The sequence below is a fragment of the Halichoerus grypus genome, chromosome 2, assembly GCF_964656455.1.
Source record: "Halichoerus grypus chromosome 2, mHalGry1.hap1.1, whole genome shotgun sequence".
In the NCBI taxonomy this organism is placed as follows: Eukaryota; Metazoa; Chordata; class Mammalia; order Carnivora; family Phocidae; genus Halichoerus; species Halichoerus grypus.
The window spans coordinates 79,505,875-79,529,372 of record NC_135713.1 but is presented as its reverse complement, the minus strand read 5'-3'; the positions used below and the strand labels follow the sequence as shown (position 1 = coordinate 79,529,372).

Genomic DNA, 23,498 nt, shown 5'->3' with positions numbered 1-23,498 from the left:
TGGCTTAGAGCCTCACTTCATTCAGGCCAAGCGTCAACTGCCTCCTTAGGAAACGTATCACTCTTAAACCTGTCTCAAATTCACTACCTGCCTTAATATTCCCTGGCCCTTTACCGCATTTTGATTTTCTTTCTTAGCAATTATTACCATCACAGATGTTTATAAGCTTATCATATGTCTCCCCACCACCAGAACAGAAGCTCCATGAGAATGGAGCCTGTGTCTGTTTTATTTTGCTGCTAAACTGCCAGTGCCAAGGACAATACTTGGCACAAAGCAGTTCAAAAACTACTGAGTGAATAAAATATAAATCTTAAATTCAAACAAATATATCATAATGTTATTTCTTCTCTGAATGAACCTACGTGTTTATTTTATAAAGCTAGACAAAGTCTAAAGTGAAAACTTGGTCTAAAGCTAAACGAAGTCTCAAATGAAAATTTTGTTTTTCTAAAACAAAATCTGAGAGATTTTTTAGTTTGGTTTTTGTTTTTTTCCTCTCTGTCCCTCTCTTGGTTTGAGCAACAGAAACCCAAATACAGCTGAAAATTTAAAACTGTGTCTTTTCATCTTCAGAGATGTAATAATAATAGATAATAAGAGATCAGGAAAGGAATCAGAACATTTGTTTAGTACCTTCTTCATGAACTGAGACTAAATAAAAAAAGGCCAACTAATAAATAAGGACCACTTTTAATTAAATGTAGAGTTTACCTTTGGTATGCATCTGTGGCTTCCTTTTTCAGTTGTAGATGTTCATTTAAGTAACCCAACATTGTGAAAGCTGGAGCATAATTCTGAATTCTTTCTGAAAATCCAAAAATATCTTTTCTTTACATGTGCATGCTGGTTGTGTTTGTAAAATGCTAGTTTTATTTTCAGTATCTTAGACACCAGATTACCTCCTAAGACTACTGGCATTGTTAAGAATAATCTGATATTTATCTTGACTATAAAATACTAGTAATTATTTTATAACTTCTAAATTATTGAGTATTTTATAATTATTTATAGTTTCTGTTACACCTTAAAGTCTAAACATTTTTATCCCCAAAGGTGTAATAATTTGAAATTGTAGCTCACGTTAACACTAGTCATAAGATTTATAAGGAAATTCAGTTCTTTGGCTAATCACTTAAACTTTCCTGCAATTTTCTTGGTGATTCTGTTCCAATTTCTATGTGTTTAAAAAAAAATAAACTCAGGGGCGCCTGGGTGGCTCAGTCGTTAAGCGTCTGCCTTCAGTTCAGGTTATGATCCCAGGGTCCTGGGATCGAGTTCCGCATCGGGCTCCCTGCTTGGCAGGGAGCCTGCTTCTCCCTCTCCCACTCTCCCTGCTTGTGTTCCCACTCTCGCTGTCTCTCTCTGTCAAAAAATAAAATCTTTAAAAACAATAAAAAATAAACTCAGTATTGTACACTAGAAACCCAGGATGACCTGGACACTTTCAATGCAGTATTTTGAAATTTTAATGTCAAAAACCATCATGTATGTACTAACATACAGAGAAACACATCTGATTTACTTAAAAGTAGTATTGGGAAATAAGCCTTCAAATCCCTTAAATTGTTTAACAAATTACACTGCAATCACAATTTATGTGATGGGTGGGCTCCAAAGTTAAAGCACAAAGTGAAAAATATATAGTCAAAGTTATTCCTGAAAACTCCTGAAGTCACAAAAGAGAGGGACACCAAAACTGAGTCAAACTAAGAAGAGATTCATGCCTTCCCAGCACACTCACTCTGAGGCAAACTGTCAGCAAGACAATGAGACTGCCTGCATTCTCTCTGATCCCCCTCTCTCTTTTCTCCTCCTTCCTTCCTTTCTCTCTCTTTCTTATTTATTCATCTGTTCATTCATTCACTTATGGCAAAGCCACATATAGTTGAATTTAAATGAGTATGTGATATGGCTCCACTATAGGGTAAAAAACTAGGCTAAGCATAACTGTCAGGGAACTCTGTGTTCATTGTTCTAGGTATCTGAATTTTGTAGAAAGCTAAAGATTTCTTTAGCTATGTAAATCCTTTACAAATGTTACCCATTCTTATGGAAACTTCACAGTAAAATTTCTGATCCATACACTCTCGCAGAGGCTCTAGATATTCTTTAGAGTTGTTCATTTTGGCATACTGCATAACATGTAGTGCTCTAAAGTGCTGATGTTTGTCAACTGTCTTCTGCTCAAGTATCCCAGGTTCAATGCAGGAAGAGTATTACAATCCTCTCCATACCTATGATGAGAAATTTTCTCTTCTGCTTTTCAGTTTATCTGATTCTTCATAATATTCAACTGTCCCTGAGCCTGCTTAAACTTCTGCTTCTTTATTTGTCAAGGGATAAATAAAAGACTAGTGAAACTAACATTTCTTGAGCATCTAGGGTATGCCAGGTACTCTGCAAAACATTTTGTATAAATCATCCCATTTAAACTCTAAGCAATAGATACTTTCATTCTTGTATTACACATGAGAAAACTAAAATCCAATTTGTTAATATGCCCAAGCTTTCATTATAGCTACTAAGAGGTGGAGTAGAGATTAAAACACACTGGTACTTTTCCACCCCCCACCCCCCCATCACAACTACTTTCCTTAATCCCCGTCACCTCTCTCACCCAACCCCCACCCACCTCCCCTCTGGTAACCATCAGTTTGTTCTCTATAGCTAAGAGTCTGTTTCTTGGTTTGTCACCTCTCTTGCTTTTTAACTTTGTTCATTTGTTCGTTTTCTTACATTCCACATTTGAGTGAAATCACCTGGTATTTTAGTCTTTCTCTTTTGACTTATTTGACTATTTGTCTCTATTTGACTTATTTCATTTAGCATTATACTCTGAAGCTCTATTCATGTTGCTGTAAATGGCAAGATTAAACTGGTAATAAAACTGGTAGTTTTGGGGCGCCTGGGTGGCTCAGGCGTTAAGCGTCTGCCTTCGGCTCAGGTCATGATCCCAGAGTCCTGGGATCGAGCCCCGCATCAGGCACGCTGCTCGGCGAGGAGCGTCCTTCTCCCTCTCCCACTCCCTCTGCTTGTGTTCCCTCTCTCGCTGTCTCTCTCTGTGTCAAATAAATAAATAAAATCTTAAAAAAAAAAAAAACTGGTAGTTTTATTAAGGAAGAAAGGAAATTATTACAATAGAAGGTTAATGAAACTTCACCATTCTGTCCTTTTCCTAAACCTAAACGTATTTTTCCAGTATCCTGAAGAAAAATCAGGTGTTAAAGTAGGAGGTTAAACACACTAGTTTTGGAATTTAAAGCAGATTATCACACTTAATTTTCATATGTCTACCACCTAGCAATTATTATCTCTACTTTACAAGGCTAACAGAAGTTAAGAGAAGTATAAAATACTTGGCCTAAGACTGCAGAGAAATAAATGGCAGAGAGAGAACAGCAGCAACTCAGGCCCATCAGGCTCCAAAATGCTTTCCACTACAACACGGAAATCAGTTTTATTGTAAGCATTAGGTAACAGCAATTTTCATCACTCTTCAAAAGTCATTACTATAATTTGAAAAGCAGACTGCTTGGCCACTGGGAGAAAAAAAGGCAAATTCATGTCTTAAGGAACACTAATATTTAATTTGGAATTAACTAATTTTAAAAACTAAATTGTTTCAATGGTTATTCAAATACTGAACACCTTACCTATGTATTTACTCAAAACAACTTGTGCTGCTGGAATAGCATTCATCTGAACAATGTTGTACCGGTACAGCTCTGTATCTCTGTTGCTTTTATCTTGCAATGTTGTACAGACCCAGTACGCATAACCTATTGCTCCCTCAGTCTATAAAAAAGACAAAGTTAACAAGTAAACATAGGGTAATAAATATACCAATAAAAATTATAAAACAGTAGACTTCAATACAGTAAATATCACATCTTAGTCTTCTTTAAGTCAACTGCTAAGTGCCTCTAAATGAAGAGTCACTATGATTCAACACAGCTAAGGGCATATTTAAATTACTTGCTCCAACCCTAAGTAGAAGAATCAAATGGGATTTAAATAAAGTGCAGAAAACAGAGCGTCACCCAATGGGCTGATCTCCTTCTTCTCAGCACCATTCTTACAGATAAGACTAATAATTACCAATCAAAAGGGTTCTAAAACACTTCATAAATAATCAAGAAATGTCAACCAAGTCTAGTCCTTATCTCATGTTGATTTTGTCCTCGAGTCTCAGTTTCAATTCTGCATGACTACTATATATCTATTAAATTCCATGTCATTTCTTTATCAGCTTTTGAAAGATAACAGAAGACAAAAATGAGAAGTTCTTTAAAGACAGCTTATCTGTTTCTAAGACAGAATAAAGAGTAGAGACAACTACTGTTATTAACATCTGATACCGCTCCGTATTCATTTTCTCAGCAAGCATAATACTTTATTCATTAATGAATCCTCAAGAATGGTCAAATTCTTACATGCATACTGAGTTCTGTAGTGTGCCTGAAAAGATCCATTGTGTCATAACTTCCAACTGTCTCTGCAATAAGAGCCTATAAAAGGAAAAAAGAAGTTCTTAATATGTTTAAGAGGAATAATAACAATAATAAGTGAAACTATTTGGAAGATTCAAAGGTATACTAGCTATGCTTAAAAGCAGAGCTAATTTCTTTTTTAATCTTAGCTACTATATTCTCATGGCTCAGAGGACCAGAATGACTTGTTAAATTGGCCCTTAAGCTGGCAAATGCTTTCAGAATTCCATCTGCAACCAGGTAATGGTGGAATAATCCACATAAAATTCCTCAGAACACTGATGAAGCTGCACTAACTTCTCCCTTCCCTTTCACCCTTGATCCATTCATACTGGTATTTGTCTGGAGTAGGGTTCTTAACCATAGGATCACCTCAGATTCACCTAGATAAGCTTTTTTTAAAAAAGGAGGTCCTTACCCCTAGCTTTTTAGTTTCCACAGACTTGGGGTAGACTCTCAACATATTTATTTTTTGAAAGTGCCTCAGAATTTATTTTATTTTATTTTATTTATTTATTTGACAGAGAGAGACACAGCGAGAGAGGGAACACAAGCAGTTAGAGTGGGACAGGGAGAAGCAGGCTTCCCACAGAGTAGGGAGCCTGATGCAGGGCTTGATCCCAGGACCCTAGGATCATGACCTGAGCCGAAGGCAGATGAGCCACCCAGGCGCCCCGAAAGTGCCTCAGAATTTTAAATAACATACCTATGCCTTTAACTTTATAGACTATGAGATAAGTTAAAATTACTTTCAAACTCATCTATCTTTTATAAAAAAAATTCACGTTTTTAAAAGTATCATACATTACTAATATTATTTAAGAAATAATATTAGGTCTTACTTTTACTGTTACCATTTTAATTAAATCTACCAGTTAATGTCTGAAATAAATTATTTTTAAGAATAAAAAGAATTGAAAAATTAAAAAAAAATACTTAGGTGGCTCTGATTAGCATCCAAAATCTCCTGACCTAGAGCAGTACTACCCAAAGTGAAGTCCCTGGACCAGAACCAGCACCTGGGAACAGTTAGAAATGCAAACTCTTGGGCACCTTGAGTCCAATAACTTACACAGAGATTAGTAATAATGCCACTGCTCCCAGATGCTATCACAGTTCATAGAACCACAGTTCATAGAGTTACCTTTCTAACTGTTTGCTTCACCAATTAACTAGAATTTGACCCAAAAGTCAAAAGTAGAATAAAACATATATAAATTCTGATTATCGATTTCCTGAGATGGGTGATGCTCCTGCTATTCTCTGAACCAAAACAATCAACCACTTACTAATTCATTACAACTCAACTAGGTAAGACCCTGGAGGCCACTCAGCCAAGCCCCTTCTTTTTCAAGATAGAAAAATGAAATGTAGCAGTGATATGTTAAGATAAAATAATCAGTCAGTGACGGACTCACATTCGTAACCGAGTATCCTGATTCCTATATGGCAATACACAAATCTAAACTTCAGGGGAGCAGAGGAACAATACTCATAAACAAACATCAAATCAAATATAAAGATTTTACAGATAATGGGAAAACATAATCAAAATGATCTTTGTCAATGTTAATTTTTTTGGTAAATGTGCATTTAAATAACAGAGTTCTGGTTTTTTTTTTTTTTTTAGCATTAACGTCAGACTAATGGGGCTCAAAGCCCCCCAGATCAAAGCTTAATCATTACAAGTTGTATGACCTTGGGCACAATACTTAGGGTCTCTAAACTTCAATTTCCCCATCCATGAAAAGTTTAATAACAACCACCATCTCAAAGGATCGATGAAAGACTAACTGAAATAATATATACAAAGAGACTAGCACAGTGACTGGCACAAAGGAAGTCCTCAAATGTTACCTGTTATCATTATTATCATTGTTATTTGTATTAATAGGTTACTTATACCACTTTACATATTAATAGGTTGTTTATATCTTAGGATTATTAATAAACATATATATCTTACTTGTCCAATCCAGCACATTAAATAAGACGGATCAAGAGACTGAGCCATTTTGAAAGCTTCATGAGCTTGCTAGGAAAAAAGTCAAAAAAATAACATGTCATTTTATTAACTTAGTACTAAACTAAAAAGCATAAGAGAATAAGATAAGTCATACTTGTCAACACAAACACTTATAAATCTAAAACTTCATTGTTTAAACACAACTAGCAATGTTTAAAACCATGTTTTAACTACATAGTCCTAAAAACTCGTGGGTACAACAGATCTCTCTACAGGCTTAAGGGTTCTGGTCCCCAGTGAAAGGACAATAGAGAGATGCACCTCATAGTCTGTAGAACTTTTAACCAATCACCCATCCATTTGCTAGCCACAGGCAGAAGTATCTATTGCCCTCTCCTGAAGCTTAACTGGTAGGATAAAAACTAACAAACAATGAGGTCTTTGACATATATCTGCTACTGGGCAAAAAAAGAATGATCAACATAAATCTGTGCTAAGCGGTCAGGAAACTTTAAAGCTACCTCACTTGGGCACATTAAGTTGTGTGCTTATTTTTCTGCTACAAACACTGTTATATGCTGCCTTATATTGTTTACTCAGTAATCTATATGTGACAGGAAACAGTCTTATTGTTCTTATGAAAAAGGAAGCTCATGGACGGCAACTGAGTTGTGCTATCATAAAACTATATTCATAGCTTATTAACTAATACCTAGCTTTGTTTAAATTTTTAAAAATATTTTCACATATTTTAAGTCCCAAATTAATATTCTCCTTCATTCTATTTACAGTCTTCTGAAGCAATCTTTGCAGTGAGTTAATTTATCCTGAAAATATTACTGAAGCTATTTTAAAAGGATGATATTCAATATAATAGCTGAAACACAAAATAGTACAGATATGCTATCACCTACAGATTTATGGAAACTTCTAAACATGCTACAAACACCTTTCCAATTACTGTATTTCCAATTCTCTAATATATAACTGTTCGAGTATGACAAATTACATTGTGGCATCTAAAGGAATTAATATCCACTAAAATCCAATCGAAATCACTCAAGCATAGATTAAACTTAAGCTGCAAGACAATACTAATCATCCCCATGACTTCCTCATCCCACCCCTAACAAAGCCTACACTGGGCTCCTCTTACACATGTACACATAAAAAGAAAAACACCCAAATAATTCATAACAGGATTGTTTTAATCTTTAAATGAAAACCCAACATAATTATAAAACCAAAATCTCTTCTGTTGTGTGGAAAGGAAAATAAATCTTACACATTCACTATTCATATATGTAATAAACCAAATGTCATCAATTATCTAGCATACAGGAGGGCATACAGAATAGACAGTAATATTCAAAGTAATTCTCCACAAGAAGCTGAGTGATTACAAAGAGGTCATATATAAAGAACGCTTTTACTTTTAATGTGACAAAACAGACAACACATTTACCTCAATGTTTTCATTTGCAAGGTATAACACTCCCAAGTTGGTCCATGCAACAGCATTCTAAAAAACATACATATACAATTAGGATCCTGCCTAAATGGCAGTCTCAGAAAATTATTAACACTAAATTTTGAAGTTCTTTATCATAGATAGATACAAAGAACACCCACAATTTGTTCCGACTGGATAGACTTGATGAAACAGTGTTGAGCAAGGGCGTAATTTCCAATACCTGAAAAATACAGAATTTGATGAAACTGAACTTTATTACCTAAAACAATCTTCTAAAAATATTGAAGTGTTACTCAGGTCTTACCATTGTGACATGAAACCACACCAAGAGCATTCCAGTATAAGTGATTTTTACTGTCAAGTCTCACTGCCTTTTTCAGACACTGAAAAGTAAAATTAGATTAATTTTTATATCTTGGAACATCAGCATTTATATCAAGATAAATGTGGTTTTATGTGAAAACACGATAGTATCTACTTTATCAGAAACATCTATCAGAAAAGCACTTAGTTTTTTAAAAAGTTTATAAAAAATTTCTCAAAACCGTACATGTAAAGATTTCTCCAACAACTCTTTAAGATCATTTGTATTGTTGCCTGTTTCTGCTAGATGTTGTGCTTGGCGATAATAATTAATTCCAAGATCACACCATGTATTAGATGTAGACATCAGTTTTAACGCACGACCATAACACCTATGGAAATATAAAAATAAATGTAATGTTTTGTTAAAATGTCCTAATTCAAAATGAATGTCATTAACTAGCAATCTTTGTAAATTACCTTCCTCCAAGATGGAGAAGCTCATTCTTCTTTAATACCTGTTTTCCTTCTTTCTGACCTAGAAGGATTCCTAAAACCTTAACGTTCACTTTAGATGGGGAGACAGCATACAGACAGGTACAAGCATCCCCAACTAGCTTCCAAAGGCAAGACACATCAGCTTGATGCTGCAGAGCCCTAAAAAAATAAACAGTGTGATTCCTATAATTTTTTCCGAACAATAGGAAATTTATCTCTCTCATTACAATCTTAATTACAAATTACTTCCTTGGTTAAGTGCAGTGAATGCTTTACTAAATTCTTTCTAAATGGATAACATCTTATCATCTCCCTATTAGGAAGAAGAAAGGAAGGGAGGGAAGGAAAACTGGTTATTTTAAATGCCAGAAATTTTGCAAACATCTCTTTGGTACTCTTCATCATTTTTGTTAGAAGTAGCAGAAATCATATAATCAATATGTCAATAAATTTTCCAGGACCAATTCACCATTAAGACTGAACTTTTTTTTAACTATGCTCTCTGTATTTGTCTTTTTAAACAATAACCAAAGTAGTCAAGTCAGTAACTCTCTCACAGTTAATTATTCTAAACTCATGTTTTGGCTTGTTGATCTTCAGTCAAATAAAAAAGACTGGTAAATGTATAATATATTAAATATATTTGGTGGTCCAAAGGATTTTTATTCTCTGAGACCAAGATTACCTAAAAGCTAAATATGAAAATGTGAAAATCCATATTTATTGAAGCAAATAAAACTGCATGCACAAGCTTAAAAGAGTAATTAAAATTTCAATTATGGTGATAAAGGTCACTTCTTTTAGAATGAGAAAAATCTCAGCTATCCATTTCTCTTCAGTTTTCTCTTCTCAAGATCTTATAAATAAAACACGACAATTTCACTTAAGCCAAGTCTCAATAATCAGCTATGTTACTGGCAGATGGACAAGCAGATGGAACATTTCTCATAGCCTTTTCTACTAAAAGAGTCCAGCCAAAAATCATTTTCCAATATCTTCCTGAGAAATAAGATTAATTATGGCAGTCATCACTGAAAGCCCACTGTGAGGATCAGGAGGAAGGACAACACTATTTGTAGTTCCTCTGCCTAAATATCTTAGCATAATTTCTAAAATTGACAACATGATAGAGAGTATAATGCTAAGCGAAATAAGTCAGTCAGAGAAAGGCAAATACCATATGATCTTACTCATATGTGAAATATAAGAAACAAAACAAACAAGCAAAGAAAAAAAAAAGACACAAACCAAGAAACAGACTATTAACTATAGAGAACAAACTGATGGTTACCAGAGGGGTGGTGGGTAGGGGAATGGGGAGATGGGGGTGGGGGGGAATTAAAGAGTATACTTGTAGTGAAAAAAGGTAAAATAAAATAAAATAAAAATACCTAAAAATAAAAAATAAAATAAAATTGACAGCATGAAAGAAGAAAACAGAGGGGGGAAAAAAGAGAAACAGAGGCAATTTCAACAGCCTAAATTCTTATTTCCTTTAAAGTTCAATAAAAAATAAAATATCTATAAAATGAAATAACTTCTATCACCCTTACATAAGAATTGTGGTAATATGAACTTTTAAGTCTAGAAGTAAACATAAATTTGGAGATTATCACTTAAAAAATTTTTATAGACCTCCATTTAGTTGGCTGTGAATGCTACATGCTACCCAGAACAAAATTTCCCATTGTCAGAAAGGCTGTGTTTGTACCTCAAGTATCATCACTGAAAGGTTCACATTTACTCTTAAATACTAGTTCAAACGAAGCATGCCCTCTTCACGATACCCTCTCCTATTTGGAAAGATCTATATTATGTGAGACTTGAAAAGTAGCAATAAAAATCTGTGGGAGAGAAAAGGCTAAGGTTTTCTTTTCATATTTGGTTCATACTCAAAGAAAATCAATTCTGGAGCAACCAAATCAACAGGAACCAGAAGAGAAGGCAAGTAGGAAAAGAAAGGAAAGGGAGCACAAGAAAGATGTATAAGAAAAAAAAAATTCAAATGTATGTGTAACAGACTTTTAAAAATCATCTAACAAATAACACTTCTATTTCGCTAGTGAAGTTACAGTTCTATAAAATACCAGATTTACTCAAATTTTTCTGATTCCCTTAGTATTAGACATCACTTTTTTTCCTGCACAGATTCTCTCCGGGAACAATGAGATTGCTCATTTCCCCTCATCTTCAGCCCTACCAATATACCTAAAACAGGCCCTTACTAGGGAATGTAACACTGATACATTGTATCCAAGCTGCCACTCCCCTGACAGACTGCTTCTTCCTTCCCACCCTTCCCCATGCATCTAGCATGTCAGCTGCTACTAAGTGCAAGAAATTGTATCTGTTCCCCAATGCAAAATTAATACAATATGTATATTATCGAATTCATTGGCTAGTATCTTTATGTTTGATATTCTGAAAAATGATTGCTTTATCTAACAGAATAAATACATAAAGATTTTCTAACCTCAGCTTTATTATAATTCTAAGATAATAAACACAATGAATAATAAGAATAATACTAACCAAGTAAAATATTCCAGTGCTTTTTCTATGTAGTCTACAGCTTTCCCATCAAGATAATCGACTAGAGCCGCTTTTGCCATCATGAGATGGCATTCACCCAAACCTAAAATCAGGTTAAGTTTATAGTTATTAAAACACACACAAGAAACACTTAGAATTAAGTTGATAAAAACGTAGTGATGTGATATTAAAGCCACTTTCCAGAAAACAAAACTCAGTAGTATTGTATAAAAATTATCTTTAAGTATGGTCTGGCATACATTTAGTATGGAATTCAAATGGCAGGGTTCTGTTGGAGTAAATATGTACTAAAAGTGATAAAAATCTATGGAAAAGAATTTCCTTGACTTTGGGCAAGTTACTTAATTCAAAACCTCAGCTTTGAAAATGCTACTAAATGCTTCTCTCCTTCATATTACTATTTATTAACTATTGTGAAACAAGATTTGATCTTTTTATATTCAAAACTGGATAGCAAACTACACTGTAAAAATTAAATGAAATAGCAATTTCCTAAAGATTTAATAAATGTGAATTCTTCTCTTAAGGAAAGTTTTACAAAATTTAAAAAGTTTCCAAAACCTAAGTTATGTATCACTTACAACATATACTATTTCTGACTTAAACCCCAATTGTTTCACTTAAAAAAGAAAAAGAAATGGGGGCGCCTGGGTGGCTCAGTTGGTTAAGTGACTGCCTTTGGCTCAGGTCATGATCCTGGAGTCCCGGGATCAAGTCCCGCATCGGGCTCCCTGCTTGGCAGGGAGTCTGCTTCTCCCTCTGACCCTCCTCCCTCTCGTGCTCTCTGTCTCTCATTCTCTCTCTCTCAAATAAATAAAAATCTTTAAAAAAAAAAAAAAAAAAAAAAAGAAAAAGAAATGGAGTAAAGGACATATAATGGGCTCCAGGTTTTTTAAAATGGTTAGATATAATCATATAAAATTTAGATTATATATGGATGGTGGTGTTTTACTTTATATTACCAAAAATCTTTTGTTAAGGAGTAGGTATATATGGAGAAACTGAAATTGATTTAGGTATTACAAAACAATGTAAGTTGTCCCTAACGTTCAAAAAATGAAAAAAAATGTATAAGTTAAAAAGTAATTAAAAGGTATTGAGATATTCTGAAGATATAGTGAATTAAGTATTAAAATATAAGAGTAGGGAAACTCTTGTTTTAGAGATCCATTAAATAGCTATCATGCTATTTGTTCTAAAAGTTAAATGTTTATCATATTACTATTTATTTATTGTTAGAAAACAAGATCTGCTCTTTCTATATTCAAATCTATATAACAAGTCATACTATAAGAGGTCCATGAAAGAAGACACTTGCTATTGACTAAAGAAGTCCTTTTTAGGTCACGAAATACATTTAGGAAGTTTACTCAAGGATTTTATACTTCATTATCACAAAAGTCAAGGAGGTATTAAAAAATTACCTTTCAAAGCCGGCACATAGTCTTCTTTCTTTTTAATGATCAGCTGGTATTGAGCTATCGCCTCCTTATATTTGCCTAGGATTTGCTGTATTGCTGCAACCTTAAACACACTGTATGTGGATTCTGGGTTCAGCTCACTGGCTTTTGTGAAGGATTTCAAGGCTGTTGTATAGCCACCTCTGCTTAAGTATGCCTCTCCTAATGACTCCCAACAATTGAAGTCCTTTGGGTCTGCCCTTAATGCTGCCTGTAAACTAAAATTTCAGTAAATAGTAAGAGAACTGAAAGTAAAAGAACTACTTCCACATCTGAAAAGAAAATATAAAATAAATAATTCAACTGAATCACATATATCCATAGTTCCTTCTATTTACGAAAGTGCTATTTAAAACAAGTATAAGGGGCACCTGGGTGGCTCAGTCGGTTGAGTGACAACTCTTGATTTCGGCTCAGGTTATGATCTTGGGGTTGTGGAATTGAGCCCTGTCTTGGGCTCCACACTCAGCTGGAAGTCTGCTTCAGATTCTCTCTCTCTCTGCCCCTCCCCACTCCCCTCATGCACTCTCTCTCTCTCAAATAAATCTTAAAAAAAATAAATAAAGCAGATATACCTGTTCCTTTTACAACCTGAATATATTTTATAAAACTTGAATATTTTAATACTAAAAAATTTTATTACAATTTTGGAATGAATAAGAACAAAATATTTTTCAAACAAGCGCTGGCCAGAATTTTCTTCCTTGACTATCTGGAAGAATTCCAGTTTCCCACCAAAATAGGTATATATCTCCATATGCCTCATGACAATTAATAATCCCCCACTGATCTTTCCACCAAAACAGAAATATCACAGTCTTCTAGATATTGACCTAAATCAGAAACTTTTTCTCCATTCAAATATATACATATATATATTTGTTAATGTTTTCACAAATTAGAGGGAAAAAATAACTGGTACAACAATTTGTTAGGTTCAGAAAAAAGGTACCTTCTTTTCCTGTCTATAAAGAAAATATACAAGGCTTATAATTAATTGTGATCATTCACATTTAAGTATTCATTTTAAGTTTTCAGTGTGACTGTAGTAATAAATGAAATTTATTTCTCGTAGTATAACCAAAAAACTTTATATACAGACTGAGGTCTTATAAACTTAATTAAACTGAGGGACGCCTGGGTGGCTCAGTCGGTTGAGCGTCTGCCTTCGGCTCCGGTCATGATCCCAGGGTCCTGGGATCAAGTCCTGCTTCGGGCTCCCTGCTCAGCGGGGAGTCTGTTTCTCCCTCTGCCCCTCCCCCTGCTCGTGCTCTCTCTTGCTCACTCTCTCTCTCTCAAATAAATAAAATCTTTAAAAAAAAAACTTAATTAAATTGATAGAGAAATGCTATATTCTCATTACTAGGAAATGCCAAGGCTCTGTTACACTTCCTTGTAAACACAAAGTCTTTGTTTTTCATTTTTTTAAACTGGTACAGTTTAAAAAGTACAGCTGACATAAAATACTATATTAGTTTCAGGTGTATAACATACTGATTTGAAATTTACAGACACTATGAAATGTTCACCATGATAAGTGTAGTTGATAAGTGTAGTTACCACCTGTCACCAAAGTTATTACAACATGATTGACTATATTCCGTATGCTGTACTTTTCATCCCTGTGGACTTATTTATTTTACAATGGGAAGTCTGTACCACTTAATCCCCTTCACTTATCTTATTATTATTATGTGTTTATTATTATTAAATATATTTTATGTATTCTTTTTTTTTAAAAGTAAGCTCTATGCCCAACATGGGGCTTAAGCTCACAACCTTGAGATCAAGAGTCACATGCTCCACGAACTGAGCCAGTCAGGATCCCCTATTTCATTTATTCTTAAGAATAGTTCAAACCAAATAACTAAAAAGGAGCTGCACCACATCACATGAAGCTGGCAAATGTATCTCCTGCCCCAAAACAAAGCATGCCACTGGGAGAACAACAAAGGTATCAGCCTCAGCTTTTTAACATTCCTTAAGTTTCCACTGAGAACCTATTATATGTATAACACTAGGAAGATTTCACTTCATTAGAATGGCCAACTCCTTAACAACTGGACATCATTTAATTCATTTTTGCAATTTCAGTGCCTTGTAGATAATAAGAACCAATCAACTATAAATAAATTTTGCTATTTCTTCTCTCAAAATATAACCTGGAATGAGGCAACTTGTAAAGTCCACCTTTGGTATAAATAGAGTTTAATTTAAGGAACCAATATGCTAATAGTTTAAATATACTAAGGTGTCTTACTCAGCCACAGCTTGAGAATGCTGACCAGCTTTCAAATAGTATAGTCCTCGCCTAAGCCAGGCCCATTTTGCCGTTCCAGCACCTGCCTTTTGAGTTACTGTTGTTAGGGTAGCTAAGGCAGTTTCCTGAAATCAATAAAAGACTAATATTAGACATCTCAAATATCATAAAAATACACAACACCTATGTAAAGTACCCAAATGTATTTTCATTTACCACTTCCTAATTTTTAAACTTACACTGTTATATATTCAACTACAGTTTCAAAAGTAAGTGATGAGTAATGTAATGTCTGCCAATGAAAAGAAAATTTACTCCATAAACAGTGGCAAAAATATTTCTATTGCATCTACAAAGAAAAATAAAAAATAAAAACTTTCAAGGACACACATATAAAAATATTTCTATTTCTATACCCAGGATAAAAAGGCAAAAGTGTTTAAGTTACTGGACATACCATCTCTTCAAGCTCCACACTTAAGTCAACTGCCGCAGCTCCAGATTCAGCATCAGTATCATCTAATTCAAAAGCTTTCCTGTAACAGCCACGGGCTCTGTTTTTATCTCCTACCACATCTCTGTAGTAATGACCTAAATAGCAGAAAACTTTGCCCATGTATGTATCCAGTTTGGCAGCCTTTGAAATAAAGATTGACAGTAACACAATATTAAAGTTTGTCTGTGAGGTTCTTTTTAAAAACACAGAAGATAAATACACAGGTTAAAAGAAAAATAGAACACTTTTGTTAAACATACAAAAATATGCCAACACATCCCTTAATGTAAGATTTAAAGCAATAGGAAAGCTGGATGTCACTGCTTATAGAATGCAAACAAGTGTAAAAATATTATTTCTTTGTTAAAAAGAAATGTGAAATTAGAGTTATTATTACATTAACCTTCTTTTATGCATCAAGATAAGCATGTAAGACTTTTAGATCTTTAACATCTAAAATACAAGAAATTCAGGGCGCCTGGGTGGCTCAGTCGTTAAGCGTCTGCCTTCGGCTCAGGTCATGATCCCAGGGTCCTGGGATCGAGCCGCTTCTCCCTTTCCCTCTGCCTGCCGGTCTGCCTACTTGTGCTCTCTCTCTCTCTGTCAAATAAATGAATAAAATCTTTAAATAAATAAAAAAATATATAAGAAATTAAACATCTAGAATTATATATGCCCATATTACAGTGGAAATTACCTAAAAACAATATTTTTCTCCAGAGATAATTATGTCTCATCTTCTATAATGTGTGTTTCTGAAATAAGTAACTTCTACATTTTTTATTTTCTCCTTGAAAATCTACATAACATTCTCACAAAACCTAATGTGTAAGAGATGAAACACCATAAAAAATCCAGTTAAAAAAAAAACAAAAACAAAAAAACAGTTCAGGGGTGCCTAGGTGGCATAGTCGGTTAAGCGTCTGACTCCTGGTTTCGGCTCAGGTCAAGATCTCATGGTTGTGAGACGGAGCCCCACGTCGGGCTCCGCACTGAGCATGAAGCCTGCTTAAATTCTCTCTCTCCCTCTCCCTCTGTCCCTCCCACTCATGCTCTTGCTCTCTCTTTAAAATAAATAAATTAAAAAAAAAAAAAGAAAAAACAGTTCAGAAAACAGTAATTTTAAGTGCCTAACTTATCTGATTATTTATGATTTTATTACAAATCCATTTCAACTAAGAATTGAATAGTAGCATTTGTTTTACCTTTAGAAAGTGGGTAAGAGCCTTTGTTTTATCTTTTCTTGTTTCTTCATCCATGAACCAATATGTTAACCCAAGTTGGTAATGATATTCAGCAACTTCAGCATCTTTCTCAAGAGCTCTCTGAAAACTAAGTCACAAAAGGGAAGTAAAAAGATACATAGAACACACACACACACACACACACACACACACACACACACAATGTAGGAAACTCCTAGTTGGGACAAAGTTTGAGTGATTCAAAGATGCTAAATCAGATGTAAGTTATTACTTTAGAATTTAGATTATAATGAGAAAAAATACTATTTGAAGAGGAGCTTATAAAAGCACAAAGGCCTTTTGGCTTTACCAATGTGCTAAGCATTTAGGAGGACACATCAAACATTGTATCTACTCACTGACCATTACGATCAGCTAGTTAAATTTCATACCCATTATGGAATTTTCTTACAGGTACTGTGCTACATGTTAAACATTTCTTAAAAATACTAACGCTTACACAGATCAAATTTATACAAAACGGATCTTTATCAAACCTACTCATTTTGAATTTTTGAGAAACATAATAAATTAAGATATGACTAGACCTATAAGCAATCTAAACATATCCTTACCATTTCTCTGCTTGTAGATAGTCCTTTTTGGTAAAATGAATCAAAGCCTCCAGGGCATGAACTTCAGCTAGGTCAGGGTAAGAAGAGAGAAGGTCTTCCATAATCTATAAAGTAGATATCTGTCAATTCTTTATCCAAATTAAGCCACTTGTAGCTTTAAAAAATTCCCAATTTGGGGAACCTAGGTGGCTCAGTTATTTAAGCATCTGACTCTTGATTTCGGCTCAGGGCATGACCTCAAGGTTGTGAGATGGAGCCCCACATCAGGCTCTGTGCTGGGAGTGGGCCTGCTTGAGATTCTCTCTCCTCTCCCTCTGCCGCTCCCCCACCAAAAAACTCCCAGTTTGACTGAAAAAAACCAACCTTTGAAGCTTCATCTAATGAGCCTTTGTTCAGATAGGCCAAGCTTTTAAGAACCAAAAGTCCTGGGATATTATTTGCATCAGAAACCTAGAAAATAATTGTAAAGAAATTAAGTCTCTTTCAACACAGAGCAGCAATGTTTGCTTTAATTAAGGAATGACCATAGAAGAGCAGAGTAAAGACATACAGGTCTTGATTTTTATCACTATGAACACATTCATTCTTTGTAATCTTTTTATTAGAGAAAATTTCAAAAACATTTCAAAAAATTAGAGAACAGTACAATAATCCCACATGTACTCATTATCCAGCTTCTAAATTATTAATTCAAAATCAATCTTTTCTCATCCATACCTCTCTACCCATTTCACTATACTCCTGCTTAGATTATCCCAGATATTATAACTTTTCATCTGATACTTTAGCATATATACCTAAAAAGTTCATTTTTATATAACATAATTGTACTATCACTACAAACACCTAGACAAAACCAACAAGACATCCTTAGTATCATCAAAAAATTAGCAAGTGTTCAAATTTCTCAGTTGGCTCAGAAAATATTTTAAGAATTTATTTGTTTTAATCAAAATCCAAATAAGGTACATACATTTCAAGAGGCTGATGTCTCTTAAGTCTCCTTCAATCTATAGGGCTCCCTTCCATTCTTTTTTCCTCCCTTACAATTTAATTGTTGAAAAATATGGGCCACTTGTCACATTTCTCACAGTCTGGATTTTACTGAATGTATTCTCATGGTCCTGACATGTCCTTTGGTCCCCTGTATCTTCTGTAAATTAGTAGTTAGCCTTCAACACTTAATATGATTCAGGTTTGATGCTTTGGCAGGAATATTTCACGTGTCCATGCACTTGGTTATGTACAGTTCTTTGTTCTGGGTGATGTTAGCAATCACTGATCTTCAATGCCTAGATCTATTAATTCATTATGGATTGCAAAATGGTGATTTTCTAATTCTATATTCCTTCTTTCCTTATTGATGGAATACTTCAACAAAAAAAAATTTTCCTCCTCTTATTATCTATTTGATTATTCTGAGGAACAGTTCATAAAGGAAAGGCAGGATAAATACTATGAATGTTTCCAAATGGTTTCTTAGCATCCTCCAAAGAGTTTTTTATTGAGGATGTTTTATTGATTTTTTTTTTTGTATCATCTTGAATACATGAATTTAAACTTAAACATATTTGATATCTTTCTGTCCACTGTAGTTACTGGTGCTCAAACTCCCCTTTAGCCATGACAATCAATCCATGGTAGTTCCCAAGCCTTTCTAATATAATTCTAGTAGGCTTTGATAGTTTCCTTGCTTTCTAGCATTCTAAAATGTCCTGGGCTCATCTTACACATTTTCTGTTTCAGACCTAGACTTCATCAGCTCTCTAAGAAACTTTTCTTTTTGTGTGTGAATAAAAAAAAAAAGATTGGAAAGACCTCCTCAAAGCATTCACACAAAATACATTACTGGTAGAAGGCAAGTAGAAAATAAGAAATTAAGATATTAGTTCTTGAAGGATGCTGACAACTGTTCTAATTTTAATGAAATATTATGAAATGCAAAGCCCTTTGAAATATACAAAACAATGATATTTTAAAAACTCAAAACCCCACAATAAACTGAGTGATACAATTTTAATTTTAGATAAAAAAAATGGCCTTTATCTGACAAAAATCTGTAAAAGCACCATGTTGTTATAATTCATAATTCACTAGTTTTTTGCCAGGGATTTTCAAATTGCTTGAACCAAAAACATTAAGAAACAGGATTCCTTCTTAAATATCAATCTCCTTCTGTTTTATTAAACGGAAAAACAAATAAACAATACTGTCTACTATGAAGCTACTGTGTCCTTCATTGTTCTTATCAATAATCTATGAACTCTTTATTGAAGGAAAAAATTTAGAATCCCAAATTAATAATAATCAAGTAGTAATAGCCCAAGAGGGCAAAAAGAGAAAAGGAGAATAAGAACAAGACTAAAGAAAGAAATTGCATCATATGAAGAACATTGTAAGTACTTAACCAAAAGGCAAACAAATAACTTCAGTAGTTTCCATGTGCGTGAATGATTTAGAAAATGCAGATGTGGTGAATTCATATCTCTAATGCAAAATCTGTTTAAAAGTAAATACTTATAAGGAGAGAGTGGTTGATGCCTGGTTGACTGGAAAAAATAAACTTGAAGGGAAAAACCTGGTAAGACTACCTGATCAAGAGTACAAATTGCTTCCACTGAAGATTCATAATCTGAGAGTTTAATCAAAGCCTCTGCTTTCAAACGGAGACAAAGATTCTTCTGATGAAGACTCCCACCAGACACACCAAGATTATCTATGTTCTTCAGAGCTGACAAAATTAAGGACATCTGAATGAAGACAACCATATTACTTCATTTTTTTCTTCTTAAGGGTGATAAATAATAAATTGGAGATACAATAAGAATAAATTGCCAAAACAATATACATGAGGAATAATTCAGAGCCAAATATAAATTCTTCCCTGAATTCTTTATGGAAATATCTGCATTAAAAAAAAAAAAAAAAAAAAAACAGAACAGACCTAAATTTAAAATCTCTATCTTTACGTAACATAACATGAACATCCCGAAATACAATGGCTATCTATATCTGCTACGTAACAAAGGTTTAGCAAAGCATCAGTAAAAAACCTAGCAAATGAGGGATACTGAGGGAAAAGAAGTTGAATTCAAATGGACCAGGGTGAACTGCTTCTCAACTACAGAGGCTAGGCCACCAGGTAGGTCAAGAGCAGTGAACCACTTTTATGATTTCCTATCCCCTCATGTGACCCATCTGATCACATTCAAATAGGCTCCAGATGCCTAAGACTTCTCTTATTTATATCAAAGGAATCAAAAATTCCTGAAGTCCTGGACGCACCAGAAACTTCCCTATTACAAAGATAGAGCACCTCCACACAAGCCTAAACTGACTGTCAAAATTCCAAGTGCAGGGATCCTTTGAAAAACACTCATTGTTAGTTTAAAAGAAAATACGCTACATGCATATACACTTGGCATTACTTAACCACCTCAATGAAATTTAAATTAGTAACTTAAAATACAAAATAAAGCATATAAATTTCTTTAAACCACTATCTTTTTCTCCTTTAATATGAAAAGAAATAGGGTTGGCCACCCTTACAGATGTCAGGAATACCTTGATTGCATGAAAGAACAGCTTCCTTAGGTCTATGCATTTTAACTTGGGCTTCTGCCAGATGATACCATCCAGTTGTGCAAAGAGGGCTTTCCTTTAAACCTAAAAGGAAAAAAGCAATCACAAAATCCAAGCTTTCTATGACTACTGAGAAAAACGGCAACACCATCTACTCCCCAAATCAGATCCCTTCTTTCCCTTGTCGCTCATATATAATTATTCAGAACACTGATTCCATGCCCCAATCATTTCTCTACCACCACTACTTCAGCTCCCATTTCCACCATCTTTATCCCAGATCACTGAGGGGCTTGCCACCCACTCCAATTCATTCTCTACACTGTAGCCAGAATAGCTCTACAAATACAAATGGAATTATGAAATTCCCCTGCTTAAAACCCTCCACAGGTTCCTGGCTACCCTTAGGATAACATGCAAACTCCTTCACAAAGTGTGTAAGGCCCCTCTCCAGTCTCCTTTCTTGACTCTTACATTTTGTTGAACTGCCGTGAATTCCAGCTGTGCTCTCAGTCTCAGGCTATTTCACCTCTTGGCTTGAAATGCTCTTCCCACCCTAAGCTTGTATTTGTTATTCAGATATCTATGTGACTATAAGTTCAGAAACATCATACCTAACAAAACTAAGTTAAAGATTCCTAAGGATGGCGGGGGGGATACATATATATATACACACACATATATGTATACACACATGTATGTATACATGTGTGTATACATATATGTGTGTGTATATATATAATTATATATATGTGTGTATACATATATGTGTGTATATATATATAATTATACTTACTTTACAAATGAAAACATTGAGACAGAGAATTTAATTACTTTTCTCAAGGTCTTGAAATTAGTGAGTGGCAGAGTTGGAATCCAGACCTAAGCAGACTCTAGAGTATGTATTTTTTCACTTCTATTTTAAATATACATTCCTCAAAGAAAGGCCCAAAGATAACTGCCTATTGAGTATGTTAGCTAGGATGTAAGGAGGAATTATTCAGATTAGAGGGCTGAAAGTTATGAGCAGAAGAGAAGGGAAGGGACAAAATGGGAAGGGAAGGAATGTGTTTTGTTTCACACAACCAGCAGAGCCTACCCAGGAACCTGCTAGGATAGCCTCTTGCATGAGCCAGTGTGAGCCACTTTGGAGCTCAGGGCCTATATCAAAGCCCATCTAAGTGATCCTGAAGTTACTGTAAGCTCATTATAATACTAAGATTTATTGCTATGGATGGGGTTTTCGGCCATTTTTGGAACGTACACTGTATGCACTAGCATGCTGACATGCTAGGCATCTGTAGCTCAACCAAAGTGCCTAATTAATAGCATATGGACTCATTATATTAGAAAATGAAGCATGGGAGCAGGAAAGGGCAAGAAATCAGACTCGGGAGGGTTGCAAACCTTGTGAAGGAGTTTCCATGTTATCCTAAGGGCAGCCGAAAACCCATGGAAGGTTTTAAGCAGAGGAAGAGATATGTATATATTAAGTTTCTTAATGTATACACCAGCTCTCTACCCCTGCCCCCTAATACACTGAATAAAAGTTTCCTGTACTAACCCCACAGGGAGACACTGCCTTACGGGCTATTTCCCTGTCTTCTTGTGACAAATGTTGTTTCAACACTTTCTTGGGTTGTGTTCAATTTAATGCACCCCAAGCAGTGACACCCCTGAGTCTGGTTACAACTATACCTCATGTTACATGCTCTACACTGTACACTTACCTTCTGTTAGGTTCCTAACAGCATCTTCATACTTTTTGTCTTGTAATGCTTTAATGCCTAAACCAATGAAGCCTGGACCACTTTTGGAATCCATTTCCACTAGTCTGCAACAATACTGCTGTCCTTCATCAGTAAGACTGCCTGGAATTAAAAAGAAAAGTTATTAGCATACATACTCCAAATTTCCAATTGCCAAAACATACATACTTCAAGCTCAAATGCTGTCTTACACATTCTCCACCATATCCTGACTCCAGGAATTCAAAACTTAAATAGACCAACAATACCAAAAAATATTAACATATCATTAAAAAAATTACGCTTCTTCATCTTCTTAAATATCGGAAGTAGAAACTACTTTACCCACTGCAGTATGGGGGTAAACTGAACCTGAGGTCATACTCAAGGGTTTCAAACAAGAAACCTACTCCTACTTGCTACTACGCTAAGACACACAGCCTTCCGCTTGCCAGCTCTCCTCTTCCTATTCCACAGTAACTTCACTAATCTCTCTCCTTGGGCAACCATGTGCTGTTAGAGATGTGGCAGCCAGGATGCCAAATCGAGTGGATTCTTCCAGAATCCTATGACCAAAAGACAGACTATTTGTCAAGATACTATACAAAAACTTAGTCACATTTTTCTTAGGTTTACAAGTTCAGCAGTACATTTCTACCTTCTTTCAAAAACTTTCTTTTCCTATATAAGTTAATGGTTAAACCTATGTAACAGTCATCCAATGCCTACATTTGTTCCAAATTTATTTTGGTACAATAATTTAGTTTAGAAAACACTATTTATTTTGTTATATTTCCATTTTTTCCAACCTCCATCTCAGGATTTCCATTCCCAGAAAAGCATAAA

The 23,498-nt window shown here is 34.6% G+C and overlaps 1 protein-coding gene across 4 annotated transcripts in view; it reads right to left on the bottom strand.

The window, feature by feature from the left end:
* The window catches only part of SKIC3 (SKI3 subunit of superkiller complex), a 100,147-nt gene that overhangs the window by 36,143 nt on the left and 40,506 nt on the right, over positions 1-23,498 (bottom strand). For all 4 annotated transcript variants that reach the window (XM_078067045.1, XM_078067043.1, XM_078067044.1 and 1 more), the window contains 19 exons: positions 22,635-22,775; positions 20,887-20,988; positions 19,914-20,053; positions 17,686-17,772; positions 17,323-17,426; positions 16,709-16,835; positions 15,465-15,644; positions 15,008-15,132; positions 12,712-12,965; positions 11,267-11,369; positions 8,717-8,893; positions 8,484-8,628; positions 8,238-8,316; positions 8,092-8,153; positions 7,925-7,981; positions 6,460-6,528; positions 4,437-4,511; positions 3,657-3,798; positions 715-808 (listed from right to left, as the gene is read on the bottom strand). In XM_078067045.1, the coding sequence (XP_077923171.1) occupies positions 715-808; positions 3,657-3,798; positions 4,437-4,511; positions 6,460-6,528; positions 7,925-7,981; positions 8,092-8,153; positions 8,238-8,316; positions 8,484-8,628; positions 8,717-8,893; positions 11,267-11,369; positions 12,712-12,965; positions 15,008-15,132; positions 15,465-15,644; positions 16,709-16,835; positions 17,323-17,426; positions 17,686-17,772; positions 19,914-20,053; positions 20,887-20,988; positions 22,635-22,775 (2,263 nt within the window). The remainder of the gene's footprint in view (positions 1-714; positions 809-3,656; positions 3,799-4,436; positions 4,512-6,459; positions 6,529-7,924; positions 7,982-8,091; positions 8,154-8,237; positions 8,317-8,483; positions 8,629-8,716; positions 8,894-11,266; positions 11,370-12,711; positions 12,966-15,007; positions 15,133-15,464; positions 15,645-16,708; positions 16,836-17,322; positions 17,427-17,685; positions 17,773-19,913; positions 20,054-20,886; positions 20,989-22,634; positions 22,776-23,498) is intronic.